Source organism: Podarcis cretensis (genome assembly GCF_951804945.1).
Source record: "Podarcis cretensis genome assembly, chromosome: 11".
NCBI classification, from domain to species: Eukaryota; Metazoa; Chordata; class Lepidosauria; order Squamata; family Lacertidae; genus Podarcis; species Podarcis cretensis.
The window spans coordinates 1,644,930-1,660,232 of record NC_137180.1 but is presented as its reverse complement, the minus strand read 5'-3'; the positions used below and the strand labels follow the sequence as shown (position 1 = coordinate 1,660,232).

General features: G+C 46.2%; 1 protein-coding gene across 7 annotated transcripts in view; it reads right to left on the bottom strand.

Annotated features, from left to right (window-relative positions):
• SMC5 (structural maintenance of chromosomes 5) overlaps positions 1–15,087 on the bottom strand; it is a 67,404-nt gene extending 52,317 nt beyond the window's left edge. For 4 of the 7 annotated variants that reach the window (XM_079996025.1, XM_079996026.1, XM_079996024.1 and 1 more), the window contains exons 1-6: positions 14,888–15,087; positions 13,802–13,943; positions 9,257–9,309; positions 8,938–9,100; positions 7,779–7,913; positions 1,959–2,099 (exon numbers count right to left, since the gene is read on the bottom strand). In XM_079996025.1, coding sequence (XP_079852151.1) covers positions 1,959–2,099; positions 7,779–7,913; positions 8,938–9,100; positions 9,257–9,309; positions 13,802–13,943; positions 14,888–15,072 — 819 coding nt within the window. In that variant the 5' untranslated portion in view covers positions 15,073–15,087. Of the gene's footprint in view, positions 1–1,958; positions 2,100–7,778; positions 7,914–8,937; positions 9,101–9,256; positions 9,310–13,801; positions 13,944–14,403; positions 14,499–14,887 lie in introns of those variants that run through there. The other 3 variants (XM_079996028.1, XM_079996029.1, XM_079996030.1) reach the window with 3 other exon arrangements.
• Positions 15,088–15,303: the final 216 nt, after the last annotated feature.

Sequence of the window (15,303 nt, the reverse complement as noted above, 5' to 3'; positions counted from 1 at the left end):
CTTGACAGACTCTGGGGTTGTGCGCCCATCTCACTCAAGAGGCCAGGGGCCAGCGCTGTCTGGAGACACTTCCGGGTCACGTGGCCAGCGTGACATTGCTGCTCTGGCGAGCCAGAGCCGCACACGGAAACGCCGTTTACCTTCCCGCTGGTAAGCGGTCCCTATTTATCTACTTGCACCCGGAGGTGCTTTCGAACTGCTAGGTTGGCAGGCGCTGGGACCGAGCAGCGGGAGCGCACCCCGCCGCAGGGATTCGAACCGCCGACCTTTCGATCGGCAAGTCCTAGGCGCTGAGGCTTTAACCCACAGCGCCACCTGCGTCCCTGGAGTTGGTGAATAGTTCCAGGCAATTACTTTGACATCTGTCCATCTATGCTTAAGGAGGGCAGGTCCATCTCATGGAATGGGAGCCTGTGGCCCTCCACTTGTTCAGAATTACAACTCCCACTTTCCCTGACCACTAGCAATATGGGCTGTGGCTGATGGGAGCTGATGTCTATCATCCAGAGGACAACAGGTTCCTTATACTTAGTCTAACTTTTAAATTTCTATTTTGTTCTTTTATTCTAATTGAGGATAGAGTGTGGTGTGGGGAATGCTATAAAAACATATCACCATAATGTCCTAGTATGGCACTAGTATGGCTCACAGCTAGACTAACTACTGGCGGCTACAATAAGAGAAATAATTGTGTCTTTGTCAGGAATGCTATGTCCAGACATGTCTGTAGGTTTAAGACCACCTGGGCCAATGAAAGACCCTCTGGAGCACCTCTGGGTTGTGCTCAGATGTGCTTGACACACAGTCTGGTGTACTCCAAGCTACTGAAGTGGACTTATGCTGCCTCTACCACTCATAGTGACTATTTCACCTCTTCTATAGGAGGTGGAGTTGTATGCCGCCTTCGTCTGAAGAACTCAGGGCAGTTCACAGCATAAAAATACAAAATAAGAACACAAAAAGCAAGAACAAACCCATAACCTCTCCTCCCATAAGCACATTTAAAAGAACCTAGAATGTTAAATAGCCCAAGGCCTGGTTGAAAAGGAACATTTCCACCTGGCGGCTAAAGATGTATGATGAAGGCACCTCCCTGGAAAGAGCAGTCCACAAACACTGCAGAAAAGGCCCATTCTTGTCTTGCCACCCTCTGGACCTCACATGGAGGGAGCCCATGAAAAAGGGCCTCAGATGTTGATCGCAAGGTCCAAGTCGCTCATGTGGGGAGAGGCAGTCCTTGAGATAAGTCCTGAACCGTCAATTTAAATATCCTGTAGCTACTCAGTTGATCTTTGGATTCTCACTTTGGAAGACTTCAGTCATGGAAATAGGAATCTGTAACATGTGGAGGAGGACCCCAGGTCCTCCCTCTCTGATCTAGGCCACTGTCCACTAGCTTTCAACCCAATGGCTACAAACTAGCCCAGTGGCTACAAGCATTCTTTAAAAAGCATGTGGGTGGGGGGAAAGATGGGAGATTTTCAGAAATATCAATTCTGCATCCAATAGTTCCTTCTTAGCCTTTTCTGCACTCCTACAGAATTACAGCATACAAATAGCCCTGAATGCTCTCCTAGGAAAAGCAGCTAGACTTTTGAAGACAAATCCTTAAAGAGGTTATTATATAAATTTAAAGAATATATACATTCTATGGCCGTTGCAAATCTGACTGGGTTTTTTGTTGTTCTATTGCTGTTTAAAGATTTCTTAATATGTTACTGATGTTACTTGTAAGCTGCCTTGGAAAGATATGTATCTTGAATGGCAAAGATATTAATAACAGTAATAAAGAAATAATGTAAAATGCAATTCATCTTGTCATCTTTATAATAATTGTGATTTATTTGTTTTCCTCTTCTATTTCTACCCACTTCTACAATTCATTCAAGTACACTTGTTACATTACACTTGTTTTTGTTTTCCCCCAAAAGTCTAAAAGAAATGAAAGAAGAACTTACCACCCAGGGCCTTTTTCTCTCAAGCATTGCAATTAAATCCAGATGGCGTTTATGTTCATGGTATCGCTCCACATCTTGTTTATACCTTTCATTTGTTTGCTTCATTTTCTCTAGGTTGCTATGTTTCTCTTTACATGAATTCTGTCAAAATACGTATTTCAAGTTATTCAGTTGGTTCAATTAAATTGTAATTGTGACGTGCCCTCTTTGAAACTCAAATACACAAGAATTAGTATTTCTATCAAATTAGCACCTCACTTCTCTAATGGAAAATGGATCTTACTTGTCAGAGTGCAAGTCAGAAGCCCATATACAAAATGAAGGTTTGGTATCAATAGCAATCTAATCTATCAAGAAACAATGAAATGTTACATGCTTTGCATTAGGTCCTCTCAATCCTTGCAAATGGGAGATAGCAGGGTAGCAAAGAGGTATTCCACAGCATTTAACTATGATTCTGTTCCAGTGATATCTGCTGCTGTTGCTGAATATTTAAACTATGCATTTCCTTTTCCTAATATGGAATCAAACGTGGTTCATAATTCAGCTATAAGAACCAGTAGATAAATGAACAGTGTAGACAAAACAACTGGGACTTTAACATTTCTGTCAGCACAAAGAAGGAGAGCCATGTTCCCACTTGAGAAGGACTTGAAACCAGAGAATCAGAAGTCAGCAAATTGTTAAAGCATGAACCCTGGTTAGCCTGAACCTCGTTAACAATCAAGTCAATGTAACACTAAGTATATAAATTTCATTTAAATATTTGTACCCCAATTTTCTTTTCTAAAGCTAGGCAAAGTGGCTAACCAAAAGTACATACCAATAAATACAAAAATATCAGAATCTATATACACACAATAATTCATCACTAAATAAAGGAGTTTGAACTACACTAAACTCATGAATGACTAATCAAACAGTAAACCTAAAACAACATTTCAGTTACACAATACGACTATTCCACCAGCAAAATACAGTATATCTAACAACCTCAGTGAGCAATCCTATACAGTGGTGCCTCGCAAGACGAAATTAATCCGTTCCGCGAGTCTCTTCGTCTAGCGGTTTTTTCGTCTTGCGAAGCAAGCCCATTGACGGCTTAGCGGATTAGCGCTTTTAGCGGCTTAGCGGATAAGCGGCTTAGAAAAAGGGGGGGGGAGGAAAAAAAACCCGCAGGAACTCGCAAGACATTTTCGTCTTGCGAAGCAAGCCCATAGGAAATTCGTTTTGCGAAGTACCTCCAAAAGGGAAAACCCTTTCGTCTAGCGGGTTTTCCGTCTTGCGAGGCATTCGTCTTGCGGGGCACCACTGTACTGTACTTGAAATCTGCAGATGAGAAGCTGTAGGATACAGTGAAAGCCAAAGATGCCCCTGGAACTTCCAAGATGCCACTGGAATTGTACCCGCCATGCCAGCAGCAGGGACACTTGCAGCCCTGCAAGTGTCTTTCACTTTCAAGATCCATTCCATTCCAGATGATGCACAAACGAGACTTTTGATTTTGAGCTGAGGCATATTAGAAGGCAAATTAGAAGGGAACCCTAGACTGACTTGGCTTCAGCTGGCCTCAGAAAGAGACCCAGTGGTGAGAAAGGGAGGTTGGGGGCCCCACCACTGCCTGATCACTCTGATTGGGAATGGGGATGGGGCAGGTGTCTCAAGTTCATCAATGCTGCTTCCTGGATGTACGAAGCACTCAGTTAGCAGAGGGTAGAAAGGGAGGCAAGGGGTGCTTGCTGAGAAGCCTACCAGGCAACATATTAGGCAGGGGGTAGGCTAAAAGAAAGATCCCTTGGGTTGCCAGGGCATCCAAAACAACATGCTGACTCATGGAAGAACCAATCCATTTGTAGCTGGCAGCTGTTCTACTTAAAAGCAATTCATGTGAGCACTTGGGAGGTAGAAAAACTAAACAACATGCAGTGATGCCTGGTGTCTCCATAAATTTGTCATTGAGGATCACACTCTGGATGGTGCTATGGGATAATCATATCTGGCAGCTTTGGTGCTGGGGATAGGTAAAGGTAAAGGTACCCCTGCCCATACGGGCCAGTCTTGACAGACTCTGGGGTTGTGCGCCCATCTCACTCAAGAGGCCAGGGGCCAGCGCTGTCTGGAGACACTTCCGGGTCACGTGGCCAGCGTGACATTGCTGCTCTGGCGAGCCAGAGCCGCACACGGAAACGCCGTTTACCTTCCCGCTGGTAAGCGGTCCCTATTTATCTACTTGCACCCGGAGGTGCTTTCGAACTGCTAGGTTGGCAGGCGCTGGGACCGAGCAGCGGGAGCGCACCCCGCCGCAGGGATTCGAACTGCCGACCTTTCGATCGGCAAGTCCTAGGCGCTGAGGCTTTAACCCACAGCGCCACCTGCGTCCCGGGGATAGGAGGGCATAATTGGGGTGTCTGTCAGCCTGAGTGCATTGTCTCCTCCTTCTAGCTGACATCAGTGTGCAACATTAGCACACTGGCCATGACTGGTAGACTTTAACAGTGTTTCTATTAAGTGGCTGTATCTGCCATTTTAAAACCATTTGGGGATTTTTCAAGCTTTGTTTTTCCCTACCCTCCCAGGCTGAAAACATAGGATAAGGCCATTGTTGGTCCTTCTTAAATAACCCGGCAGTAAAAGCAGCAACTACTAGGCCACTGACCACCTTCAAAAACCTCCTTACAGTAAAGGGACATGGCAAGAGGAGGGTATCCACAATATACAAAATACTACTCCAGAATCTCACACACATCATCTCAACCAAAAAGCAATGGGAGCACAACATAGGGTTAAAAAAAAACCCCAACCCAATGGACTAAACTGGTCTAAACCTCCCTTTAAATCCATCTCAGCTAAAAGAAAGAAACTCACATTGAAGCTTAGCTATAGATAGTACCTAACACTACAAAAGATGGCGCTTATACACCCAAGAACCTCACCAAAATGCTGGAGAGGTTGCAACTTTACAGGCACATACCTCCACATGTAATGGGATTGCCCCCAAACCCAACCCTTTTGAACATAAGTTACTTTGCATATTTTTGGGGGACTTAACAGCTACTAGAAGCCACCCCAGAACTGAACCTATTGAATATTTTTCAAGACAATAATGCACTCTCACAGCACAAAGAACTCATAAGCCACCTACTCTCAGCAGCCAGGAGCATCATAACACTAGAAAAGCTAACCAACAAATTCAAACTAGAGTGGGGATAAGCAAAAGAGAATGCCTTCACCTCAGTATGGCTCCCCTTTATTACATACACAGCCCAACAAGACAACAAGAACCCACCGACAGCATTCGAATCAACATGGCTAATTTGACCCAACAACTCCTCCCCCTGAAACATGCAAACAAAACTCACTGCAGTCAGCTGAAGGCAACCAACCAGGCCCTGGGCCCCCCAGTCCCCTTCACTGCCAATGACAACCAAGAAATGAATAGAAAGAAAACCTACCCACGTGATGCTGACACAAAAACCTGGCACATACACTATGTAAAAGAATGGAAGTTTACTACCCCCCTTTTCTTCCCCCCATCTCCCACAACCTTATATTGTCTAAACCATTACTGTCTCATGTTGAATATAACTGATCTGTAGAAAGGACTGAACTGAAAGCAGAGACACTTTATGTACTTATGTTACCCAAGAAAATTTTTAATTAAAAAAAAACCTTTTTTAAAAAAAAGGCAGTTGTTGGTTTAGTGGGGGTATAAATTGCCTCATCCTTCCCACATTGGAGTATAGGATTGCTCTGCCTGCCAGTAAAGCTGAAATCCATACCCATTTACATGGGAGGAAGTTCCAATGAACTCCATGGGACATACTTCTGAGTAGACATGCATAGGACTGGGCTGTAATATACCTCTGCCACCAGCCAGGATACCAGAGGCCATAAGAAGGCTGTACTGTCTGTCTGGCAGGAAGAACAGAGCAAGAGCTAACACATCTAGCTAACAGATGGGGCCAGGAAGAGCAGCTGCTCCAGTGCTTTCTTCCCTCTGTGTTCTGTTTTCTTTACTGCTAAGTTTATTGGATTGTAACAGGGACTGTCTCACCTTTTAATCTCTACAGTTCTCCTAACATTTCAGATGTTTTGTAGGTGATAAATAATTACAGGAATAAAAGTCACTAATTCAGAGAAGCAAGAAAATATGTTAAAAATCAAAAAGGAAGTTCTTCCGGAAAGGCAGTGAGTCAGATCCTTATCTTCCCCCCACCTGCTGTGGGCCAAGTTTGACAAGTGGGTGGGACTGCCGCCTTGTCAATCTCCTCACATGACAGTTATAGCAGGTGACCTGCACAGGCAAAAGCACAGCACTGTGCAAGCCCCAAGAGTGGACATTTGGTGGCTGGCATTTCCAAAGCCTGGTGCCAAGCAATGTGCAAGCTCTGCTGATTGTTGATGGCTGCAAAATGCCATGCATAAGGCTTTGCAAGCACCAATGGTCCATGCATAGACCCTTTTGGCCTAGCTGCAACTTTACCTGCCACACACCTGACATCATATATGAGCTCAGGTGTTGGGCAAGTTGGGCATGGTTTGGCCAAAATAATCTGGCAAGCCAAATGGGAAGGTTTGCCTCTACTATATTAGGGGAACAGTTTACCTACGAGATTACCTTACCCCACATGTGCCCACTTGACCTCTTCAATTGGCAGAACTAGGACTACTACAGGTGCTACATAACACCCAATAGCCATTCCACATTGGTAATGTGGCAGCACCTGCACTTTGGAACTCCCTGCCTACTGAGATCAAGAAGGCTCCTTCACTGTACTCTTTTTGGCACCTGCTAAAGACATTCTTGTTTAGACAAGCCTACCCAGATGCCTAGAATCATAGAATCATAGAGTTGGAAGAGACCACAAGGGCCATCGAGTCCAACCCCATGCCAAGCAGGAAACACCATCAGAGCACTCCGGACATATGGTTGTCAAGCCTCTGCTTAAAGACCTCCAAAGAAGGAGACTCCACCACACTCCTTGGCAGCAAATTCCACTGTCAAACAGCTCTTACTGTCAGGAAGTTCTTCCTAATGTTTAGGTGGAATCTTCTTTCTTGTAGTTTGGAACCATTGCTCCGTGTCCGCTTCTCTGGAAAGTTGAGGTAATTTTAATATGTTTTTGTATTTTAACTTTTGTATGTTTTAAAGTATGCTTGTGAATTTTTCTCTGCCTTATTATCTTTGTGTAAAACACTTTGTGAGGGGTTCCCCCCCCCAATCAAGCAGTATATAAATTTTATAAAAGAAACCAACAAACAGATGTAAAAATCCCAAATGCCTCTCCCTCCTCTCAGCTGTGCTGGCTGCTGCTCAGACTTCTGCTCAAACTGTCTCTTGCAGTTACCATGGATTTCTGCCACACTGATTAGATAAAGGGGACACAGAAACCCAAATAAATTTATTGAAATATTAACACAGCCAGTTCCAAAAGTAAGTATAATTCCTATTTAGTCAGTTTCTAAAACTGAAGCTCTTCTAAGAAGAGATAGGAAAGCAGGACATATGAAATTCAAGAGAAAGAGAGATGAGAAATAAGAACCTTGGTAAGCAAATTATAAATAGTAGGAGCAAGGAATGAAAAAGCAGGATGGGCAAGATAGCATCTGCATCTCCATGTTTAGCATGGACTGGGCTGCGAATTCAAAAATAGCACCTTTGCTCTGACTAAAATCAGAAAGCAGCACCCCTAACCTCTGGTCCTAAGGAAGGGCCCTTCTGCTATCACATTCTCCTCTTAGAACAGTAAAACTGTTGTGAATTTATTTTAAAAGTAAAAAAGAGTGAGAAAAACTTTCTCACAAATATCAGCCACGTACCTCTAGTTCTCGCTCTCGCTGTCTAAAGTTTTTCAGGTCACAGTGATATTTGTACATTTCTGGAGGACCAACCGATTTCTCTGTGGCTTCAAGTAGTTCAACCTTGGATAATTTTGCAAATTCTCCAACTTTGTCCTGCAAAGCAAGAATCCAAATACCTATGGTGCTTTGTGTAATAATGTAATACACTTTGTAGCAAAAGGTACTTTTCAGACCAATGTAAAATACAGTGGTACCTCAGGTTACATACGCTTCAGGTTAGACTCCACTAACCCAGAAATAGTACCTTGGGTTAAGAACTGTGCTTCAGGATGAGAACAGAAATTGGGCTCCGGCGGCGCGGCAGCAGCAGGAGGCCCCATTAGCTAAAGTGGTACTTCAGGTTAAGAACAGTTTTAGGTTAAGAATGGACCTCCAGAATGAATTAAGTACGTAACCAGAGGTACCACTGTATCAATTGTACTATTACTAAAGCTTCTTAATTACAAGCACCTTCCTCCACCACCATCCTCCCCTGGTGTGAGCACATTTGTCACTCAGGCAGGGGATTTTGGTAACAGAGAAAATCCTTTCGCATCTAACCAGCAGCAACCTGTTGCCAACTCTCCACCCACCACTACTTCTGGGCTGAATGTGTGCACAAGAACTTGGAGAAAAGCTACTAACAGAATTCTGTAGGCAAGAGGCAAAGACAGCTTCAACTGCCACTGAATGGCCTTCTCAGGTCTCATAAAGTTCAGAAGAGCAACAGAGGCAAGTTGTTCAGAGGGAAGACTGCAATACACCTCTGTGTATTTCCCACCCTTACAGAGCACAAGATTATACCCACAATTTTTGTCCTGCAGAATTTCAAAGAATAATTCTTGAAGGCACAGATGCTGATTTTAGGGCTCTATCACTTCAAGGAAGTAGACAAATAAAGCAAAATTATTTATTTAAATGTCTGAAACAATTCTGATGAGTTGTACATGATCATAAAGAACTAGATTTTTTTCATCACTGCATCAAACAAAAGCCATGTTCAAATCCATATGTATTTTCTGCATCTCTGACATTAATTTTACTTTACCACAATAATTTTGCTCTTCCCTTAGCATAAGATCCTTTAGAATTTAAAACGAAGAGAGAACAATACACTCTCATAAAAATTACTACATACCTGTGGAAGAAATTGGCACAGATTGCCTACTTGGATATTTAAGGCGGCAATTTGATCTTCTACCATTTTGAGAGTGGACGGTTTCTTATTAATAAACCAAGCAGACTGGTTGTTTGATACAGACATTTCCCGTGTGATAACAAGTTTGGATGGTTTCTTAAACCTAAGAAAGAGAAGGGAAAGTGTTTTTTAAAAAACCAGCCATGAAATGCTGGTTAAAAATCTGGTATGTGGCAGCTTCTCCCTGCAAAAAAGCCAGTAAGATAATTTATGTAAAACATTTAGACCAAACAGAAACAGAAACAAGATTGTTACTCACACCTCAATTTCAACAACTGCTTTGTTAGTACCCCGCTTCACATAGTGACCAACCTAAAATTAAAATAAACAAATATTACTAGATTTATCTGGCAGGGGAAGAAACCAAGAATAAAATATTAATTACTGATAGATGCTAAAGAAAGAGGCAAATTCTCCCTGCCGGATATATGAGATTATATTTTGAAGCGTCTTCTCTTTGCTGGTTAAAGGAACGGATATCATTGGGAAACAGCTGCATATTAGATCTTGAACGACGCAATAATAGATTTGGTTGACACGTTTAACTTAAGGTTAAAGTTCATAAAGCTTTTTTGAATCATGTTAAAAGGAAACCGATGTATGAAGTATGGGATAAATATAAAAAATTATTAGAACATAAAACACCATGATGGCTCTCTCCTCTTGAAGCAATATTGGTGGAAAAAAGAAATATGAGAAATGACTGGCCAACATATCATTAACAGAAGTAGATCAAGAGTTAAAGTTAAGGAGGTTTGAAGACATAAGAGAATTAGTACCCGATTGGTTGCAATATCAACTTAATGAAGTGTTTAAGATGGATAAAAAGAATGGTTTTCTAAACAAATCCTCCCAGTTCGAAAGGGAACTGTTAGAAAATAAAACTACCGGTAAGTTAATTTCTAAAATGTATGAACTTCTATTAGACTGGCAAACGAAAGATGAACAGGTCAAAACGGTTATGATTCACTGGGTGAAGGATTTTGGTTGTATCACTGAATTAGCAGCATGGGAAGGATTAAGGACAATAGAATTAAAATTTACAGCCTGAAAGAAAATTATATGAAAATAATGTATTCTTGGTACTTAACTCCTAATAAATTAGCTAAAATGTATAAATCAAAGTCTAAAACATGTTGGAAATGTAAATAGAAAAAGGGCACGTTTTATTACATATGGTGGTCATGTAAGATGATAAAAGATTTCTGGGAAATGATATATAATGAATAGGGGGAAATGTTGAAAATAACTTTTTCTAAGAAACCAGAAGCTTTTCTTTTAGGTATTTTAGGTCCCAAAGGAGCAAACGAAATTATTCATGTACGCGACCATGGCTGTATGGATGCTGTTAGCCCAGAGATGGAAAGATGGCACAACTCTGACCAAGGAAGAGTGGCAGATAAAACTGATGAACTATGCCAAGATGGCAGGCAGGAAGAATTAGAAACCAGGAAGAGACTGACTTTAACAAAGAATGGGGAAAGTTTATAATTCATTAAAAAAATTACTATAAATTTGAATTATGGATAAAGGACTTATAAAAATTGAGCTACAAAAGAGATGCAGAGAGAGGGGGAAATCATTATATGAAGATCCACAAAGGGGGTAAGGGCCTGGGGCGTGTGAGTCTCAGGCTCCCCACCCATCCTAGCTGATGACACAAGAGGGTGGGCTTCCCTTCAGAGCCACAGATCTCAGCAACTGCTTGGAAGCAACTGTAGCAGGAGTAATCTCACTAGGTGCAGAACTGACATAAAAGAAGACAAGAAACTTGAGGGAAATCTCTGGGTACCATGAATTAAATGAAAAGATGGCAATACATTTCAAATTAACCCACAAGTCTTCCCATGCCTTAGAGCAGGGGCCCCAAACTATGGTCCACAGGCTGGATGTGGCCCTACAGGCTCATAAATCCAGCCCACCAGCCGAAACGCCCCTTCAGCGCATGGGGACTGACTGAGTAGTCCCCGCGCACTGAGGTAAACCCAGCACAGCGCGCCATTTCCTTGAAAAGAATGTTCGCACGCACACATTCTTTTCAACAGAAACGCCTCGCCGCATTTACCTCAGCGCGCAGCGAGGCTTCCGTGGCTTCCGCTCCTGCAGCCAATCAGAAGCCGCAGAAGCCTCACCGTGCAGGGACTGACTGAGCGTGTTCCCCATCTCCGCCACCTGTGGAAAGAGGGGGGAGGAAGGAAGAAAAAAGAAGGGAAGGGTGTTGATGGTGGTGGAGGAGGAGGCAGCAGTCACTAGTGACGTCGAGAAGCCATCAGTGTGCTGGAAAAGGCCAAGCGCCGCTGGGGGGCAAGACGACGGTGGCAGCGGCAGCAGCAGCAGCAAGCAATACTCCCGCCGGCAGTGCTCCCCGCTGGCTGCTTGTGTGCCCCGAGACTCATGCAAGCCCCACCACATGGCTCAGTCCTCGTGCCCAGGCAGGCGGTGCTGCAAAGCTGGGCTAGGCCTCTGCTGCTGAAGAGCCGCAGCCCCACTGCCCTGCAGTAGGAGCAGGAGGGGTGGGCTGGTGGGGCAGCAAGACCACAGCCTTTTCTCCCCTGCCAGTGAGCAGAAACAACAGCAGCGGCAGAGCATTGAACCGCAAGGCTGCCTTTTGCAAAAAAAAAAAGCGGGGGGAAATGGTTCCAGTTCAAGTGGGTGGAAACACCGGGCTTGGTCGCTCTTGCTACTGCTGCCAGACAAACAGGGCAGGCGGGCGGGTGCCTGTTTCTTTAAGCAGCAGCAGCAGCAGCACCTCTTCTGCTCACTCCTCCCCTCAGGGGAAGCCCATCCCAGCCACCACAGCCAAGTAGAAGAGGGAGGGGATCCCTGCCGGGCAGAGGGGAAAGCCCCCTGCAGGAGTCCTGGGATGGCGAGGAGCAGGGGAGCCACCCACGGCCAGAGAGAGCGCCGCCTCACCCTGGCCACGCCGTCAGCTCTGGCGCGCCTACAGGGCACCAGGCGACAATGACAATCAGGTACAACTCGTCGCAGAGTGCTGTGGACATGAACATGGGCCGCTCCAGCATCCTCTTGCGCCACCACCTCGAGCTCACCTTCCATGCACCCCACTTCTACCTGCGCTGCCTGGGCAAGAACAGCGTCTTTGTCAACGGCGCCTTCCAGAGGAGGGGTGGCCCAGCCCTGCAGCTGCCCCCCCCAGCAGTGAGTTGGGAGTCGTGGGGACGGGCGACACATGGGCAGGCCCGCCATGAGGATCGGGGGGTAGGGAGACGCGCAGGCAGGCTGGAGTGTGGGAATTTGGGGTTGGAGGACAGGCGTGCAAGCTGGCGGGGGGTTAGGGAGACACGCAGGCAAGTTGGGTCATGAGGATGGGGCTTAAGGAGACACGAGTGCGGGCTGGGTCGTGGGGATCTGGATTAGGGAAGCACATGCATAGGCTGGGTCATGGGGAAGGGGGTTAGGGAAACGTGTATAAGCTGGGTTGTGGGGATGAGGGTGTGTGCAGGCAGACACATGTATAGGGTGGGTTGTGGGGATGGGGGCATGGAAGGCCTGCATGTAGACTGGGCCATGGGGGTGAGGGAGATCCATGTGCAGGCTGGGTTGTAGGAATGAGCATTAGCGATATTGACCATCTCATTAGGCAAAAGCAGACCCATAGTTCCCACTGAAATGCTTATAAGTTTATGCTGATTAAAATCATTCTTCATTTTAAATATTGTATTGGTTTTCCTTTTTTTTGTGCACTACAAATAAAATATGTGCAGTGTGCATAGGAATTTGTTCATATTTTTTTCAAATTATAGTCTGGCCTCAACAGTGTCTGTTTAAAAAGTTTGGGGACCCCTGTCTTAGAGTCAATTAAAATATCCAGGAAGGGCATATGATATTGACATTCATGGGCCTCTAAACTCAGAATACATTCTAGGCTAGTTCCTCCCTATCATGTTGCCTTTCCCAGAGCAGAGTACCTTTCCCACAGAGATCTTTCAGACAAGTGATCCGCCAAATACATTCTAAGACGGTATAGGCCTATAGGTAAAGGTAAAGGTACCCCTGCCCGTACGGGCCAGTCTTGACAGACTCTGGGGTTGTGCGCCCATCTCACTTAAGAGGCCAGGGGCCAGCGCTGTCCGGAGACACTTCCGGGTCACGTGGCCAGCGTGACATCGCTGCTCTGGCCAGAGCCAGAGCCAGAGCCAGAGCCGCACACGGAAACGCCGTTTACCTTCCCGCTGGTAAGCGGTCCCTATTTATCTACTTGCACCCGGAGGTGCTTTCGAACTGCTAGGTTGGCAGGCGCTGGGACCGAGCAGCGGGAGCGCACCCCGCCGCAGGGATTCGAACCGCCGACCTTTCGATCGGCAAGCCCTAGGCGCTGAGGCTTTAACCCACAGCGCCACCTGCGTCCTATAGGCCTATAAGGTGCTGCAATACATAAAAATCACCAGAGTATATCAAAGCTTTAGAAAAGAAAGGTATCTTAACACACACACAAAATATGGAAGTCAAATTGGGAAAAGAGCCCAATGCATTTTCTACAAAATTCTGCCCTCTATTTTCCATCCAACATATTAAACAGTCTTTAAGCTACAGCTAGGTAGCCGTGTTGGTCTGCCATAGTCAAAACAAAATAAAAAAATTCCTTCCAGTAGCACCTTAAAGACCAACTAAGTTAGTTCTTGGTATGAGCTTTCGTGTGCATGCACACTTCTTGTATCTGAAGAAGTGTGCATGCACACGAAAGCTCATACCAAGAACTAACTTAGTCTTTAAGCTGTTACCACACTTTAAACATATTACCATAAGAATACCATTCTATAAGATTGCAAAGAGTTATCCTCACCTTGTCTGCTCGTCCTATGAAGGAAGGTTTTCCGGCCAATCCCAGGCATAAGGCACATACGATACTTGATTTACCTGTTCCATTAGCTCCAACTATCATGTTTAGATGGGGTCCTGGAAGCACCACACAGGAATCATAAGTACTGAAAGGAAATGCCATTATAATTTAATGTTTAGAAAGTGGGAAATCAAGGAATCTGAATAATCAAATGCAGATTATTATAACACCAGTTCATTATATTTAGTTTGCCAGTGTTTTTTTCAAAACTATCACAGTCCTTCGTGTTTTAGCCCCCCCCCCCATGAATATATTAGGAGTAAATATCTGCAGACCCCATATTCTATACACTGATGAATTTTGAGATCAAAACTAATGTAAGAACTCTAGGTTGACAGAGATTGGAATTTGGCATTAATTCAACATAGCCTGTGACTAGACAACAGAATTACAAAATGTAATTTTGCCAGATAGCCAGGGTCTTTCAGAAAACAGCAGCTTCGGGCATGGAAGGCAAAAAAGATATTCATAGAAGTGGAGTTCTAGAAGGGACCAGAAACCTAGCTAATATTGACCCTCTGTATATTCCCTTTCCCTCGATGGACCTTTAGACCTTTCCCAGTCCCTTGTGCCACCGGGTTGCCTGCGCCTCCCCGGGGCCCAGGGAGGGTCTCCTCGCGAGCCGGAGGGGCAGCGGGCCTTTGCTGAGGCTGGTCAGGTCCCCCCCTTCCGGGGCCCAGCAGGGAGGTCCCGAGCGGGGGGGGGGAGAGCGCTGCAGGTTTCTTCTAAGGCACCACATGCGAAGTTGTGTTGTTGGGCCTCGAGTGGAAGATTCACGAACCAAGCAGCGCGGAAAGAGACTTCCCCGCCCGCTCGGCGCTCCCGCCCCCCCTGCAGCCGAGACGGGAGATCGGGGGGGGGGGTCCCGGAGGGCCATTTGGGAGGCAGGCGCTGGAAGCCGCCGGGTCAGGACGGGGGTCCTCCGGGGGGGGGGGGCTGCCCCCTCGCGGCGCCCTCGAGCCCCGCCCCCCGCGGGGAAGCCCCGCCCACGAGGCCCCGATCCTCCCGCCCCGCGCGCGCCGCTCTCACAGGAAGTTCTCCATGTAGATCTTGAGGATGGAGCCCTCCACGAAGGGCGGCTCGGCCTCCGGCGGGGCCAGCGCGGCCAGCGGGGCCGTTCTTCGCCTCCAGCGGCGCAGGCGGCCGCTGCTCGGGCTCCCGCCTTCCGCTTCCTCCTCAGGGCTCTTCGCTCGGCGCTTCGCGGGCGTCGCCATTTTGCCGCCGCTCCCGCGCTCGGGCGCTGCCAAGATTTAGCAAGCCGGCGGCGCGCGCCCGCTTCCCATTGGTCGCCGCGGCTCTACGTCTGGCTGGGACCGCGCGTCATTGGCGGGGGCGACCTTCTGCCTCGGGAGCATTTCCGTTAGCTGAGAAAGAGCTGCCATGCGCACGGGGGGGGGGCAGTCAGTGGGGGTCAATTCCACGGGGAGGGCCGGCGGAAGCGGACG